At 39.0% G+C, this 18,385-nt stretch overlaps 1 protein-coding gene across 1 annotated transcript; it reads right to left on the reverse strand.

Moving 5' to 3' along the window:
• Nucleotides 1–223: 223 nt before the first annotated feature.
• On the reverse strand, nucleotides 224–6,561 carry LOC132129117 (NSFL1 cofactor p47-like). The gene is made up of 9 exons (XM_059540578.1): nucleotides 6,403–6,561; nucleotides 5,814–5,911; nucleotides 5,653–5,721; nucleotides 5,123–5,291; nucleotides 4,920–5,015; nucleotides 4,734–4,843; nucleotides 4,314–4,451; nucleotides 1,272–1,439; nucleotides 224–1,182 (listed from the first exon to the last, which is right to left on the reverse strand). The coding sequence occupies exons 1-9, from the start codon at nucleotides 6,502–6,504 to the stop codon at nucleotides 1,020–1,022; spliced, it is 1,113 nt and encodes a 370-aa protein (XP_059396561.1). The 5' UTR covers nucleotides 6,505–6,561; the 3' UTR covers nucleotides 224–1,019.
• Between the last annotated feature and the right edge of the window lie 11,824 nt (nucleotides 6,562–18,385).

Genomic DNA, 18,385 nt, shown 5'->3' on the forward strand with positions numbered 1-18,385 from the left:
TTGACTTCACAGACCTTGGGAGTGCATGACAAACTCATGACTCCAGTTTCTGAACTAATAGCTTCCATCACGCCGTCTAGCATGATCTTACAACAAACAAAGCTTTCAAAAACAAACCGTTTCCTGACATGCAAAGGTCACTTTTATGGGGGAAGTAAATGTAGGATATCAGCACCTGGTGGTGCCATACTCTGAAGCACTCCAAAAAACAACAACAACAAAGTGTTCTCCAATGCCAGACAAAGGGTTTTAATATCAGGTTCAGCACAGCTCACAATCACACTATATCTCCAGAATTCTAGTCAGTTTCTGCATAGAATACAAGAAGGCCACTGATATGTTCACCAGCAGCAGTGTCCAAAACAGGAGTTGGCTCTTAATTTTATTATTTTAGAATCAAGCTAAATATAATCATTAAAAAAAATCAAAATAGTGTGACACCCTAAATAACAAAAAGCCTAAAACATCATAAAATAAAGATTGTATTGTTTATATATAAAAAAAAAAAATAAAAAAATAAAAAAAAAGATTTGATCATTGACAGTTGAGGTTGATCTTGGTCAGTGTCACTGTATGGGGCTAGAATATAAGGCTACTTTAACTTTAATGACAGTTCTGAGAAATGGTAAGAGATGAATCACAGAAAGAGGAATAAAATTGAGGAGGAGGTAAAGCAAAGCAGCGTATAGCTGCAGGATAGACACAGAGGTAAAAGGATGTCAAAACTCTTCAGAAAGCTCTTTATTTCAATCTGAATGTGTTCAGCAGTTATTCTAAAACTGTAAAATTTGTTAGTTCTTCTCTTCGGTTCCTCCCTCTGTCCCTTTAACTGTATCACAGTGTGACTGCTTCACCTTCATTTCCATTTTTGCTTTATCAGAAACACCTACCACCCCAAAACTGTCACAGAGGAATAACATATCACTAAAGAAAACAAAATTAAGTAATCAGAAGTCCTTTCCAGTCCCCGTATCTTCAACTCCAGAGTGCTTTAATAAAGCTAGATCATCGGGTGACTGTCACTTTATCCGCTGCACAATGACGGCGTTCAGGAGGTTGGCTTCCTTCAGCGTCTGGCTCTCATCCGTCAGCTCCTTGTTGGGGAAAGTCGTCATGAGAACGAACTCGGTGGCAGCTAAAGCCGGGCGAGCGCTCGCCACAAACTGACGCACATCAGACACCCTGTGATGGACAAAGATGGAACAAGTCAGTCATGAGGAAGATTTTCATGGTATAGGGTTCCTCTCAAAGCATTTTCACAAAGCTTTTACCTGTGGGTGTGGTTGAACTTCTGCACCAGCCGGCCTCCGTCGGCCAGTCTGATCTGGATGCTAGTGACCGGTTGAGAGCTGTCCACACTGACGGAAGCACTGGCATCAGCTTCGCTGGTGGTCTGGTCCTGCGGGATTCTCGGGAGCGACACCAACTCTGGAGTGGCACTGAGGGAGGGTTGTGTGAAATAAGAACGGTTACGCTTGAAAAGTTCAACCACATGCAAATATATAACTTATAATGATGAAGCGATATGAAGATCACAATATACAATGAATTGTTGGAAACACAAAGTAGCCATCAATCTAAACAATCCACTATTTACTAGGTGCTGCATGATTAAAAACAAAGTTGTCAAGTTGCAATATGGATTAGTACAATGAACAAATCACAAAAGCTGCGATTAAATAAATCTATGCATCTTCTCAAATTTGCATCCTCTCAAACTAGAAGCCCCTGTAAACCCTGCAGTTTTAGGTCAAAATAAAAGCTTTGATGGTTTAAAAAAATAAAAAAATAAATTAAGAGCCATAAATATTAGTTTTGCAATTTCTTTAGTCATTCTGTAAAATTAAATGATCTTTTTTATAATATAATAATATCAACATTTTTATTTTAATATACAAGTAATAACATTGTTGTTGTTGTTATTATTACAATTATTATAGTCATACTGATATATAAATCACACAATTTTGGGCCAAATTGTGCAACCCTAAAAATAAGCACAGCAAACATGAAGTTTTAAAAAAATAAACATTTCCCCAAATGATGAGCCCTACTATTTCCCCAAAAGTAAATACACAGCACCAAACAAGTAAAGAGGAGACTAAAGGGTCTGCGGCCTATAGGCAATAAACTAACGCCCCCTTGTGGCAAAATAGATACACTGTACCTATTAAACAAGTCTGAAAAAGTTAATATGATTGACTAATTAACCACCAATACAAATCAACAAAATATTTGTTTGTTAACTTTATCCTTTATGTTTAATACTTAAGCAGTATTTTGTTTTTTTAAAAAAATGATCTATTGTCTACTTTGTATGTGGTGTATTTTTTCCCCTCTTTTGTATATTGTCACCAAAACAAAATCCTCGTATGTGTAAACATACCTGGCAATAAAGCTCTTTCTCATTTTTCTGATCGTTTTTAGATTTTTATAATTATTGTACAATAGCTGTCGCAATTAGCATCAAAGATCAAATTGGTTGCTATAAGCAATGCTCCTGTCATTATGTATAATAACATCTTTGTTGTTGTCAGGAGTATAAAGTTCCATGCAAAAGAAAATATTATAGAACACTTACACTACTGACAGTGTAGACAGACACTGTTAATCTTAAAGCAAATTAACCGTTTAACTTCAGAAAAAAAAAGATGTCAAGTTACAAAAGGCTGTCAGTGATTGGTTCATGCAGTCAATAAGTCTTCCTGTCTTACAACAAGGCTTAGGGCTGTGACGGTGGCTGATTTTTACCACCGCGGTAGTCATGGACCAACAACCGCCGGTGGCGCGGTGTTTGAAAAAAAATAAATAAAATAAAATAAAATAATAAATATATATATATATATAAAAAATTATAAATATATTAGTGTCAAAATTTGCTCGTTAACGAAGGCAATAATTTTTTTCCAGTTTAACGTATTCAAATTATTTTACGTAGGGGCGGGGATGGCCACCCACTCACAACTGCTGCTTCTGTCACTTTTTCTCAAGACAAGAAGTGAATTTATTCAGTCGCAGAATGACTGAACAGGAGACATTTCAGACACGCGCTCCACTTCACTTTATTATCAGGTGCAAGTTAAGCGAACGCGGACGGTCCTGTCCTCAAAGGCGGCGCGCGCTTACTTTGTGCGTATCCTTTCATATCAAACTGCGAAATAAACTATGTGCAAGCAGTGTCGTGGTCAGTTAATTCATGGAATTACCAAAAAAGGTGATTAAAGCTGACTTAAACTGTGCATGCATGTAATATATTTTATATATATTATATACAGGATATATTTATATGTATGCATATGTCTATAAAATCAGCCCAGCACTGTCTCACTCATCTAACACATCCTATTTAACTCGTCAGTTAGTGTTTATTTGAGCACTTCTGTCAGTGAACGCCGCATGCAAAACACTAAAATAAATATCAAAGAAATAATTCAGTTAAACAAGAAAGTAGCCTAAATAAGAAAGTTAAATACACCCTATCTAACGAACACGAGCGACGCAGCGCGACAAAATACTGATTATAATCAGTGATGCTACACTGGATGCAGCACAACACGACATGATAAATCCCCATCCGGTCTGTGATGTAGGCTACTGACACAGAGTTCATATGTCAGACTAGACAGACTAAACCTGTCGCGACGCGGTTGTGTTGCTTCCGTTTACTTTTCCGCCACCAAGCAAGCTCAATAACTAACTCTTCATCTGAACGCGCTCTCTTTGAAATAGGAATCGTTGCCATATTTCTTGTTACCATCGTTTATTCATCGCTGTCTCGTTTGTATTTGGCCAGTTTGGAGAAAGCCTCACCAAACCTGACCAGCCAGCGTTTGCGATCACGAGAACTTGTGCAAACGCTGATGGGTGACATGAATGCAGATGACTCCAGATCGGTGATGCGGTATTTGCTTTCCCAACAAGATCCATCGCCCAACACTAAATTAATTTGCTGAATGCATAAACTGTATTTTCCTGCGCTCAAATCTGCATATCTAAAGGAAACGCTGTGTTTGAGGTAATTTGTTAATTACCATAGACTTAGAATTTGCAACTATTACAGTTATTACACTTATATACAAAACTTTTTATTATGCTTGCTATAGAGTTTGTGACGTCACGTGCACTACCGCCGGTGGCAGTAGACAACCGCGGTAGCAACCGACCACCGCGGTGACGCGGTTGTCACGACAACCGTCACAGCCCTAATTAGCCACACATGTGTTTTAGCATTAGAAAAAGTGTACTTAAGCAATGCAGCAGCCTTCAGCTCAATAGTGAAAAGAAAATAAGGAATGAAGAAAGAGTTTTCTAACCTGCCAAGTTTCTGTCCTTCTCCAGTAAAAGCCTTGAAAGCATATTTGGGTTTGGTAAAGTCTTCATCCCGATGGTCCTCCATGTCTAGGTTTACCTGTCCACCCCGGAAGCGCTGTCTCAGTTCCAGAGGAATATCCCTGTGGAGAGAAAGAGAGAAAGAAAAGGGTTTTCTCGTCTAATTTGACAGCCAGTTAGAAGAGACTGTATAACAATGCTCAACAGGTAAGGGTTAGTCAAAGTTAATATCAAGAGGGCCCAACATAAAACAATTTACGTTCTTATGGGTGCAAAGAGCACAATGAAAAATGTCGGGTGATTTTGGAACTGACCTGAGGGAGAACTAGAACTTCTGTTGATTAAACTAAACTTCTGGAAACTGCCAAAACAACCAAATATCAGTGAATGGATCTGGAGCTCACCCTCTACGGACCGACTCCAGGAAGAGAGCGTTCCCGGGATCACTGTAGTTCCTCAGCTCTCCGTTATCAAGACTAAACCCCGTCTTCCAGAGCTTCAGCACCACATGCACCTGTTGACACAGTACAAATCACTGTAGCAGACCTCTAGGTCTCACTGACTTCAGCAAGCACAGGCTACTGACTCACATCTTGTGAGCCGCTGGACTGTCTCAACCCTCCTGCCACATAAGTCGACTCCTCCTCTGGTGCTGCGCCCAATCGATAACCACCACCCACAAACGGCTGTAGAATAAGCAGACAAAGTCAAACAATCACATGAGATATGAGGGCACAATAAGCAAGCATATTATCTCTGATTTACATGATAGTTCATTCAGTGGAGGAACTACCTTGCCGGATTTGCTGGATTCTCCGTGTCCTTTGCCTGCTTTGTCAACAGGAACCGCTCCATGCTCCTTAGCACCTTTAAACAAGTCCTCAACCACCTCATTTGGGCTCTTCTTTTTGGGAGGACCAACAATCTGCTGCCCACTGGTTTCTGAGCCACCGGCAAAGAACCTGCGAGAGGAAAAGTCAGACGATCTCACTAAAATAAAGCATTAGATGGTATTTGTGAGTAAACACTGAATTAAAAGAGTCTAAAGGCAGAAGTGAGAGTATTTGTTTCATTATCTAGCGATTGAGAAAGCACCATATTACAAGGTATATGTGTATACCACTGTATGGTACCAAGCACTTTTGAGGGCTTTTCCCACTGTGTATGGTACCTACTATGTGGTACTTTTTTTTAAGTACCGCCTCGGTTGAGGTTCCAAGTGAGCTGTACCGATACTAAACTGTGATGTGTAAACACTGCAGATCAGTGACTGGTCACAGAGAATGGTCACTACCAGTGTTATTGATTACAAGAATTGATTACCTCTGGCCTTCCTCATCACCCGTCTCGTCTTCATGCATCAGATCTCTGAAGGACGTCACTCGGTGCTCACTGAAATCAAGAGATTACATTAAAATGTTATAACTTCAACCATACAGCTGACACGGCAGAATTGAAAAACCCTAACTTGTGGCTTGTGTTACCTTGGCCCCGTGGATCGACTGACAGAGCCGGACTCTGGCGGAGGGAGGGTGGCGATATCATCATCTCCTCCATCCTCAAAGAAATTAGCTAAAGCAAGCTGAGGACACAAGAGGAGAGAGAGCTGTCAATCACACAGACACAGACAAAACAAACCGCCCACCATCTGCCTTCAGCAGTTAGCAAATTAATCTGTTTAATATATTAACGACTTCAAAATAGCTCGATTTAATATATTTCAGGACGAAAAACAGGAACAACGGATGTAAACAAAAGCATGAGATGAGGCTAGAGCTGCTAGCTTCAGGCTGAATTTCTGTGTAAATTATACCGGCACAGTTTAAAATCTTCTTATTCAAATTAATACTGACTACCAGATCATGAACCGTGAATCACATCATGTAGCGTTATGATTAACCAGATAATCCATTTTAAGACAATCCTGGTGATTTTAATGAAGAGTGACTTGCACATTTCGTTAGCCGGCTATACAGTTCACTGCTGCCAGTGGAGTCAGCTGAATCCTAGTCTGCAGTGTTTGTGCTTCACAGCATAATATTTAACTGATGAAGTGACCCGTGTGCTACTGACCTGTAGGTCCCAGCCGGCTGACTCGAGGAAGAAACGGGCTCTCTCTTCATCAACATCAGTCACAGCCACGAACCCCCTCACAGCTTCTTCATGCTCAGACATTTTGATGTGTCACGCTCAGGAAAGATCCGACCGGAAACGGGGAACCGAAAGCTTAGTTCCGCTGTTTTGGAGCACAACGATAATAGTGTATTTTTCTGTTTTCATTTCCGTCTTTTTGTTGGATCGATGTTAATGTGATGATGATTTTGTTTAAAGTTTTAAAAGTACTTTCAAGGCGCAAAAAATCGACCACATATTGATTTGCACATGTTTATTTAGTAGGCTATACGTTGGCATATATTTTTTAATGTATTTAAAACATATATAGTGCAGATATTACTATAATTGCCTGGGAAGAGTTTAGAATTCAAAGAAAGAGTCAGGATATATAATATTAATATTGACCAGCAGATGGCAGTACAGAGCCTTCTGTTAGTCACAAATGGGTCACTTCCACTACGCAGTAACCTTTTCAGGTCTACATCATGTATGTTTTGTTATTTTGGATAAAATGTGTTATATTCACAACATTTAAAGGTGTCGATTTTGGCTAATTACATTTAGGCGTAAGTGAAAAATTGATGCATCAAAAAAAAAAAAAAAAAAAAGGACAACCGTATTCTTGTGTCCTCGAATTCGCTTTCAATGCTGTTCGCCCTGTTAGTCTAGTACTAATGTATTAGCAGTTTTTTTCACATCCCAAAGAATTTCTTTCAGTTAGATAACAGTTAGATTACAGAAACACTTTCTGATATCAGAAACTCGAACAATAGCTACAAAATATCAAAATTATCTCAAGTTGACAATGACATGAAAGCTGAAAGCTTAATTTAACCCCATGCTTCCTATACCTATACTTCACAATATTATAGCATAGTAATAATAATAACAGTAATATGTTTCATAATATAAGCATGGTAATATTTTTATGGCTTCAATGTTTCATAGTGCATAGGAAATAGCCTACATTACAGTGCCTTTTTCCCCCCACGTACAACAATTTAGAAATAATACATATGCATCAATATTTTTTCAAAAATAAAAATCTAGGTTGTAAGATTATTCTCACATGTGATTTAAGGCCGCAGAGTTTTACACTTCAGTAGACAGTAACTTATTTATGGTGTGACCTGGATTTCTCTGGATCTTTTTCCTGAAATATCCATTCATTAGCAAATGCTGATTCAAAGGTCCCCGAACACTGGCAAAATTTGTGCTAAATTAGTTTGGGAGGATCCGATTTAGCACATATTGTTTCTAGAGAGAAACTTGGCAATGCTTTGTTTGTTTGCAAGTGCACCGGCTCGTTTGATCTTCACAGATAATCAGGTTCTGGTAGATGACTAAACACCAGAGCATTGCTGTCATCATTCACCCCCAAGCTTTCCTTCACTATCACACTCACTGCAGCTGCTGCAAGAGAGCAGTATGCCCTCAAATGTAAGAGCACGTTTTTAATCATCTTGCAGGCCCTTTAAGGGAAAGCAATTCTATTTTTATAAGTATTTCTGCTGCATGATCTTATTGATTTAAAAAAGTGTGTCCTCCTCTGCAATCAATTATACAGACATGTACCTGACATATATCCCCTGTTCCTAATAATAAATCCAAGATCAATGTGATTTTTTAAGTTGCATCAATCTGTCAGAATTATATGATTCTCTGACATTCCATTCTCAGGAATCTGAACAGATATCATGCAAAAAGTATGTCAAAATGTGCATCAAATGTTCCCTTATGAAATATGGATAAGCTACAGTTGTTGACAATGAAAATGTGTGGGTGTGTTCAGCGAAGGAGAAAGAGGAGAAAGAGGAAGAACCAGCCTTAATGCCGTCAGCCTGTTGCTGGCCTCCAGTCACTGTTGTGTTACAGAGCAGGGAAGTAGTTCACGACACACAATACAAAGAGCAGAGGCCTGCGACCTTCAACTGCAGACAGTATCCCAGGGCCAGAATGAGGAAGGACGTTCTGCTAACATATCAAAATAGCAATTTCCTCACTTGGTGTGATACTAGGGAAGACAGACAAGTGTGAAATAGCAAGATGGCTGTGAGCAATATGACTCATCTGAAACAGCGTATGTTCATATAAATCAATTTAAGAGAGGTTATATATTATGTACCACCAGCACAACTAGATAATCCTGAGTTCACAAGCTTCTATTACTATGATATGTGTGCTTGTTCTTACTGACAGATCAGGAAGAGCATCAGAGAGGAACAGGACGTTTAGGGTCAAAGGCTGCACCTGTGATGCTCAGAGTTCTAGAAATGTATATATATAACACAAGCACACATATACACAGACTTTAGAGGGCAAACAAATATGTATTCATTTTATGGATTAAAAATGTAAAAAATTTTAAGTTGCAATGCCTGCTGCGAATTAGGAAATGTAATTTTCATTTATTTCTGTTGTGTCAGATGTTCATATTTACAACATTGTTTTTATGCAAGTTCACCAATTAATCATTAATTAACTAATTCAGAAGTGGTTCTCCGCTTGTTTTCACGGAACACCATCACCATTTCAGATATGAGATACCAAGTCATAATTATGAAACTATAAAATCTAAATTATGAAATACTGAGTAACAATTACTAGATAAAAGTAGAAATTGTGAGATAGCCATATTTTTGAGACACAAAGTCAAATTTATAAGACATTATGTCTAAATTTTATCTCATAATCGTAATTGTTTTTGTCAAAATTGACAGTCTACAGATAGAATGTGGCTTAAAAATTTATTAGACCATTTTATAGTTTTCTCTGATGTCTAAACAGGAAAGTGGATCTATTCAGCGAGATGATATATACTGTTCATATAGCAGGATGGGAGTGATCAAAAGAAAGCGAGAGCTGCTTTTACGTGCGTCAGTTTCTGTGCTGATAAGACCATAATGCATCTCTTTTCTGGGTGGGGTTTTAATGGGCAACCTGGTCTTGTGAATGAAGGCTCAGTTACCACATTCCATCAGTCACTTGAGAAATAATTGCATCACTGTTGTGCAGATAGCATCTCTCCATCCCTCCCATCCATACCTCCACGCTTCCATCTGAAACTGAATGCTTGACCTTTGACCCATGACCCTATCAGAGCTTATGGCTTCCAAGCAGAACTCATTGTTTACTTCCTCTCCAATGATGGTCACCTTTACTAATCGATTCCCATGGGCACTATAGATGCATTGACAAAATCATGAATGATCTTCTATCCTAAGCAAGTAAAATACTTGGAGGATAGTTATACGTAAAATTTGGACACTGTAGACAAGGGAAATGGTTTCATAATTATAACAATAACAAATTATAGCAAGGCCACTTTCCCGTGCTATCTGTTCCTCTTCTAGGATTAGCTCTGTCTGTCTGTATGGAGCTCTAGGTTAGATGTGGAGATAAAGTCAACAGGAAGAGCTCTGCTCGTAGACCAGAGAGCCATGAGATTCTGCTTCTGTTTCTTGTCATCTTTCCTATTACAGACATCTTTTACAACACTTTTACCATTGTAATTGTCACTGAAGAACAATCACATGTATCTCTTTGCACTCTTAAAAAAATACAAATTTCTTTATTGGCATTCATGATTCCATAAAGCACCTTTAACCTTTAACCTTTCCATTGCACAAAGGTCCTTTATAGTGGAAAAAGGTTCTTTAGATTATAAAAATGTGCTTTTAAGAACTGCCCACTGAAAGTTTCTTTGAGAAACCAAAAATGTTTTTTCTATAGCACTGTTGCGAAAAAACATGTTTAGGAATCTTCTTTATTTTTAAGAGCATACTGTGATATCTAAAGAACCTTTCGTGCATTTAAAAAGTTCCATGGATTTATATAGTTCTATCTTGGAACTATGGCTGTCAATAGAGATCGATTATTTTTAAGAATGCTCTCTTTTTTAGTGTGTGTGTGGTATAGCATCTCAAACGCCCCTCTCTATGACCTACAATTTTTCACTCTGACAGTTTAATCAGAGTTCAACTTTACTACTGCAAGCTTCATTCATCCGGACCTCCTCCCCTCCCTTCTGTCCATCCGTTTCTCTCTTGACCCTCCCATTTTACATAAATCAGCTCCCATCTGTCTCTATCTGTGTTGGCTGTCAATCCACCTGTATGTATGCACGGATGGACTCAAAGTGGCTTCACTCCATTATGTTCTGAAAGTTGAGTCCTATTTATCAGCGGAGATCACAGGAGGAACATCAAACTCAAGAAACCTCCCAGAGTGAAATCATATCTTCTCAGAAAATGAGAAGAAAACTCACGGTGTGACCCACCCTGCTATTACAAGAGCCCACATATGAGATAACACAGAGTTTATAAAGCGGAGAGGACAGATTGATCGCCCCCTTGACAGAGTGATAGTAGTAAATCTACTACTGTAGCAGTGTACTGTAAATCTATCTATTTTTAGCACACTCTAGCAAGAGCTCTTTCTTCTAGCAACCTTACCCCAGACCTGTGAAAAACACCCGAGAGTTTACATCTAATAAGCATCTAACCATTCTCTTAATTGCTCTTAAAACTATTTATAATACTCCTCAGAAATAGAAATTCTCTCTTTGAGATTACTGGCATTTTTCTCTCATTTAAAAATCAGAAGACTCATGTAAAAGTCTCCATTTGCTCTTCATTCAATCTCACTGTATAAGACAAACAACTGAGATGATAAAGAAATCAAATTTGTGATCTTGTGGGTCTTTTGGTACTGACAGAAGGTGAAAGGGAAACAGACATTGCATCCTGTTAGAATAGGTGTGACATTTCCGCAGCTCATCCTGTATTTATTTAAGCAATCAACAATTAGTCAGAGTCTGTGAATGTTTTTATGACACAATTAGTACAATGAACCTCTCAAGCCAGACAATGAAAGTGAGTATTCATCACACAAAATCACAGACATTGACAAACCCTTACCAAAATGTGTGTGCAGGTCTGGCCTTTCCGCCTGTCTTTATGACACTAAGACCCCATACATCAGGATCTTCAGCTCTGTATTTCTCCTCCAGATGCCCAGCCAATGGCCTCTCATGCTCACTAGTACAGTGAGAGGAGGGAAGTCACCATGGCAACCAATGAGGACCTCATCTGGCTGGATAGACATCTGGGTTGTGCCAGTAATTACATGCCCAGGATATCAGTGAACATTTGGCTGCTCTGTGACCCGTGTCTGTGCATATGCATGTATATGCAGATTAAATGATGTGTGTGAGGTGAAGGGCAGTGTTTTTAATAGCACTGATGGGATTCATCTGAATTGTGTTTTTGGATTCAAATGAAGCATTTATGAGACATATGTGCTATTTGATGTATTTTTCACAGATATTAACTGATCAGTGCATTTTTAGGCATTTGATTATCTAATGTGAGTGCAAAAGATATATTTTTTTTCCAAATAAATGCCGTTCTTTTGAACTTTCTATTCATCAAAGAATCCTAAAAAAACAAAACAGTTATTTTAAATTGTAAAAATATTTCACAGCATTATTGTTTTTACTGTATTTTTGAATCAAATAAATGCACTCTTGGTGAGCACAAAATACTTTTTTTTTTTCAAAACCTTTAAAAAAACCTTACTGACTCCACACTTTTGAACAGTAATATATGTGTTTAAGAAACATCATGACTTAATTTAAGACACATGGAGATAAAGGAGGGGATCCAAACTGACCACAGCTGCACTTCAACAGCTGTAATCAACACTCATACTATTACCATGACTTGGGAACATCGCAGAAACAACAGGTGCACAGGATCTGGAAGAAATATGAGAGCTACAAAGCAGACTTGTGAATTTCTTAGAAAAGGAGAGAGATGGGGAACTAAATTCATCTCTGTAACAAGTACACACATGCAGCTGATGTAATGGAAACTCACACACAGCCCAAGTGACCATTGGAAAAGCAGGCCTGCATCGCACAGTCAGATCAGCTTCACCTCATAAATCTGTGCTCCGTCATGTTGTTAAGGAAGCTGGAGGACTGATGGTCAGGATGGGGCTTACCACATCGCCGCCACATCTAAAACACAGAAAAAATTCATTCAAATTACTTTTTACAATAAACATTTAAGTATTTTAACATGTTAACTTTGCTCACAATAAAGTTTTAACATGTATTTCACAAACATTTTGTGAACTCCAGACTCTAGTGAAAATCACTCCATTATATATAAAACACTGTCATTTGCAAAAAATATATTTGAGTAAAAGAGATACTTAGAGAGATAGAGAGATAGAGAGCAACTACATTTAACCATCAGCAGGCACTATGGTTCTCATTGTATTCAGTATTAATTTGACAAGATCAAAAGTTGTTGTGTTTAATTTCTATGCTGTTTGAAGGGTTTTGTTGAATGCTTTTTAATATTCTGTTTTTCTTTGTGTTCCACCAAAGCACATCACAGCTCAATAGAATATAAAGGAGTTTCTTTCATGCCATTCAACATATTTTTAGGTACAAACTTTCAAGATTACAGTCTAAAACTATTCAACGGCCTTTTATATAAATACAAAAATTGCCACAAAACAGCTCTCCTCTCTCCCTCCCCACTGGTCTTTGTTATTAGACAGGAAATGGTAGTGAGTGGCATCCTGTCCCAGTTCCATACGAAAAGATAATGATGTCAAGAGAAAGAGAGAGACAACTTTTAATGAAATATTCAAAAGACTCTAGCTTACCCGAATGCACCTTCAATTTTTCATAAGGCGTTTTGTGCCTGTGAGGAATGTGTATTTCATAAGGCATCCTTTGTCTGTGGGGTATGTGTACTTGTGTGCAGATAGTATTTCTTTTTTCAATTTTAAAGATATAAACATACATTATTTTAGTCATGCTAAATGAGGCTGTATTATATACTGCAGCATCTAAGCTCTGCTACTTTATTTGAGGGAACTTGCAACATGTAATTTACATTCCCTGAACAACCACAGTCTTCCCTCCAAAACATGTCTGGATGGGACAGTAACTGGCATGACAGATATGCAACTGTGACCAGCCACAAACTACATCAAAACAATTCAACTGAAACCAGCAGAGGTGATTTGCTAGTCTGCCACTAGCAGCTGATACTTTATATTCTGACACAAAATCAGTATGTGAGGTAAACTTTGGCTTACGCTCGTGCATTTTCAGACACACACACAAATTATAAACCTTATACAAACCAATATAACATGGTTTTGTACTGAACCACAATGATTCAGAACAAGAAAGGAGCTGACTAAACAATAACACAGTTGCATTACTACAGTTGCATGTGCTGGGAGGCTCAGATAAACTCACAGCATAAAAAAAACACAGGAAGGATGGGTGTGAGAGGAGAGGTGAGGTGAGGAGTCAGAAGGAGCTTCATTATCAGGGCCCCAGAAATGCAGCGGGGCTTCAGGTGAGTCAGAGGACAGTCCAGATCATCTTGGACAAGACTGGGTGCAATGTGCGCAGAGTGGGCCACAGGCACCTGGGACGAGTAATAAAAATGACAGCGCATAAAATCAAGAGATGAAAAGAACCTGTGTGATATTATACAGTGCTTCACGCACACTATGAGCAATGAGATATGCATTAGACAACAACTAGTGGTTTGCTCTGGTGAAATTCCACACCTCTCCTCTGTTTCTGTATCCAGTTACACAGCTAATATCTGCTCCTCTCTCTTGCTCTTTCTTCTTTACAGCTCTAATGAAAACACTTACACAAATTCTAACATAATTTCATTACTGAGTAGATATGAGAGTGATATGCTGAATGTTTACATTATATTTTAAATGTCCCATGAAATTGGTTGAACAACTTTTCTTTGTTTGGGTGGGATGTATCAAAAGGCTTAAAACTATTATAATGTTTTTATATATAGCCAATAGGGTTGTAAATGTCTCACAAGGATATGCAAACAGAAATAAAATATATATTTGTATTATCTTTATGTAAAATAAATAAATAATTATAGTATTATTATAGTATTATTACTTTATCAACACACATATATATTTCATTTTATTATACTGTATACAATTATAGAATAAATTAAAATCATTATATAAAATCATAATTATATATATAATTATATATGATTATCATTAAAATGTAACGTTATTATTGAAGTTAACAGAATTAAATTAATAAAAAATGTATCACAATAAATATCATACTTTTATGTTTTTCTTTTTGTTCTTTTTTTCACTCTTAATGGTTGGTGGAAGAATGATCAAATGAAATTAAATATTAACAGAAAACTAAATTTTTCTTATATTTTACATATATTTCTAATATATACATTTTCATAGTATAAATGTGTAAAATATGTGTAAAAAAATATAACTGCCTTTTATATTTTATAAAGATGATCCATCACAAGGTCATCATTGGTGGTCTGTAACTTCAAATAGTTTGAAGCCCCTTGCAATTTTAATGCCATCTCAAGCGTCAGCAGCATTAAATGTATGCATCGTGGCATTTTTGTGCACACAAAATGTATTCTTGTAGCTTAGTAAAATATCAGTTGAACCACTGATGTCACAGACTATTTTAACAACGCCTGGCCCTTGAAACATATCAATTGCATTGCTGTCTCTGCAGGGTCAGAGAGCTCTCAGATTTCATCAAAAATATCTTAATTTATGTTCTGAAGATGAATGAAGGTCTTAAGGGTTTGTAACGACATGAGGCTGAGTAATTGCTGACAGAATTAAAAATTTTGGGTGAACTAACCCTTTAATGCCATTTTCGACAAGATATCTGCAGGACCCCAGAGATCAGACTGTTCTCGAGAACTAAATTCCAAAAAAGGAACAACCCAAACAAAGGATCCTCTGAGTGCGGTGAGCCTCCTCCACTGAAACAGTGATGAAAAACATCTCTGTGGAACTACAGTTGACCTTAAGACACACACTGCAGACTCAACAAGCTGTGTGATCATACGTCAGTAACCAAAGCGGTGGGAGTAAAGCTGACGACAGATAAATGAAGACCTTAAACCACCCACACACAATTAGGTACTAGCATAGCTGATAGATAGTGCCTGAACCATAACAAATACCTCATGTTATTTCAGACACTTCCTGTTTCAGCCCACATGACTTCTGATGCACTTCTCGGCCATTATGATGAAATACCTACAAGAGACAAGAGAGTGATGAGGGTGTGTGGTTCAGCAAGCATGTAATCATTTGCATCATAATTTAAAGAAATTGTTCTTTTATGCAAAATGTGAGTAAAAATGGTCTTTGGCAATATTGTTCAACTATATTAGACACAGCAACATAATGCATGATTTAAAATGATCTGTTATGTATCACACGTCTTTAAACAACAAAATAGATGTTAAGAAATATTATGGCTAGTCTAGTCTCCCAACTCACCCTCATCGTTGTGGCAAAAAGATACATTTGGATCCTGCATGGTAGGAACATTTCTGATGCTGCAAAACATCCTTGAGGCTCACAGAAAGCATTGTTGTATTTTAAGAAGAGTGAGATCCAGGACTGTCTAATAGGAAAAGTACAAGCTCTGGAGATGTGTTTTCTTGAAGTTAAACTTTTTTTACAACTCTGCAAAAGATGCAGCACAAGCGAAACGACATTCATCTATTCATCATTTTAAAATAATGGAAGAGCAGTGCAGTGAAATGCATATGAACAGCCCCTTATTCTTTCAGAACTTCCAAGTGTAATAACTGCTAACATATAATTTCATTATTTGCTAATTCCAAAAACAGTCTAAAAGTTGTTCATAAGATTTACACATCAACATTAATCACAGTGAAACTTTTAGCTCATATGAGAGGCTTTTGTAAATCATCAAGTATGTATTATCAACACTTTTCTAGCACTGTGTTTGTAAGCCTCCTCCACCTCTGACTGTGCTAAGCTGTGTGCACCAAGAGGAGGTTCCCCAGGGCTCTGTGGCAGGGGGTTACAGGATTAGGTCTCCTTCAGGTATAGGCTAGGTAGTTACACTCTAATCTCAGGTCTGAATTTAGAATTGATAAACATTCTGTAGTATCAGATGTTCTTTTCCAAAACCTAGTGAGCTGCCTATGGATCCCACAATGCATTGCGATGCTAATAGCAAACTCAGTTATGAGTCAAATCTCTTGAGAGGAGTGCTGTTTGTGTGGTGTGTGGAATTGTTGCATATGTTAAATGTTCAAAATCAATCAGTTAGGATGAAGTTAGTATGCTGCTTCATGGCAGGAATAAACTACACTGTAATGATAAAAACCTTCATATTCATCCGGAAGAAGGAGGCGGGAACCGGCGGACAATCAAAAAACATTTTAATTACAAAATAAACACAAAACAGCGCACCAGCCCCTCACGGACGACTGGTGCGCTCAAATAAAACCAAAACACAACTAAAAGCCCAGGCCTGGTCCTCTCTCGTCCTTCACTGTCGTCGCTCCAGTTTTATATCCTTCCATCTCCTCCGTGGGCCTCGAGACCGGCGGGTCGAACAGGTGTAGTTCATCTCCAATCACTCCACCGGCCTCGCTCCCACGTCACTCGGCCCCGCCCCACTCATCACATACCCCCATCGCCCCTCGCAGGCCGGGGGGTACTCCTGAGACTGCGCTCTACCCCCCCCCCCCCCTCCCTCCGGGGGGGAACCGCTCACGGGGACCTGCGGGAACCTGGGGGTAGGACAGACGAGGCGAGAGAAAAGGAGATGGAAGGAGGAGCGACAGAGACGAGAGAGGGGAGAGAGGAGAAATAAAAAAAATTCCGGTTCCCAGACGCACTGCTGCTCGGCCCTCCACCAGCTGGGCGATCTCCTCCGCGGTGCCTGGCGGTGGCACTGGACGGCCCTCGGCAGACGGCACGACACCCCTCCGCCGCCCGGTGGACGGCGACGGCTCCTCCGGTTTTGGGCAGCCGGCAGGAGTCCCCCGTTCCCTGCTCCTCTGGATACCTTCATGGAGGCAGCAGGCTCCGGCCCCCTGGCGAACGGCGCCGACTCCTCCGCTCCCTCACGGAGGCAGCCGTCCCTCCATATCGTGGGCGGTTGGCAGTGAGCTCGCCCGTCCCCGGCAACTCGCTCCAGTCCACCGCCTCGAGCGTCCATGGCGGCATCCTCCTCGCCAGCTCGATGGCACTGCGGATTCACCACAGCGGCGAGGGATCTTCAGCAGCGCGTCCCTCCTTCTCCCGGGCTTCGGCACCACTGTATTGATAAAAACCTTCATATTCATCCGGAAGAAGGAGGCGGAACCGGCGGACAATCAAAAAACATTTTAATTACAAAATAAACACAAAACAGCACACCAGCCCCTCACGGATGACTGGTGCGCTCAAATAAAAACCAAAACACAACTAAAAGCCCAGGCCTGGTCCTCTCTCGTCCCATACACATTTTTCCTAGACTTTTGCCTCATTTTCGAGGCTAGATGAGTCAACCAAAAGTCAGAGATCTAAAGGTGGAGTTGACAGATTTCACAAAACAATCTTGTAGTGTAAGATGGGCACCAGATACAGATTTTTTTAACTTCAGATTATGACTCCTTCTAGTCTGATATTTTTAGCTGATTTTAGAACACATTGTTTCCATTTCTCATGTTTTTCCTAGCAACAAAATTCAAGTTTCTTCATGTGTTTGCAGTGTTTGAAATGACTTTAAAGTCTGGTAGCATGCAATCCTCAGTCATTTAGTGTACGATGGGCAGTTTTTCTCTGTAACCCTTTACAAAGTTGCCAAGTGTATGATGAGTAGTGTATTAAAATCTTTTCCAATTTTAAAAGATTTTGTGCAGTGTATTCCAAATTTTAGTTAAATGTGTTTTAGAAAAGCAGATAAACTGCCAAACGGGATTAATTCCAAATGCATTTCCTGTTCAATTTCCAATCGCTGATCTGGCTTAGCTTCACCCTGTGTATGTTTTTTGTTTTTACTTAGTTTGCTCACGTGCTTCCCTTAGGGAGTGAGTGCTTGTGTCTAAGTGTGAGT

The sequence above is a fragment of the Carassius carassius genome, chromosome 46, assembly GCF_963082965.1.
Source record: "Carassius carassius chromosome 46, fCarCar2.1, whole genome shotgun sequence".
NCBI lineage: Eukaryota > Metazoa > Chordata > Actinopteri > Cypriniformes > Cyprinidae > Carassius > Carassius carassius.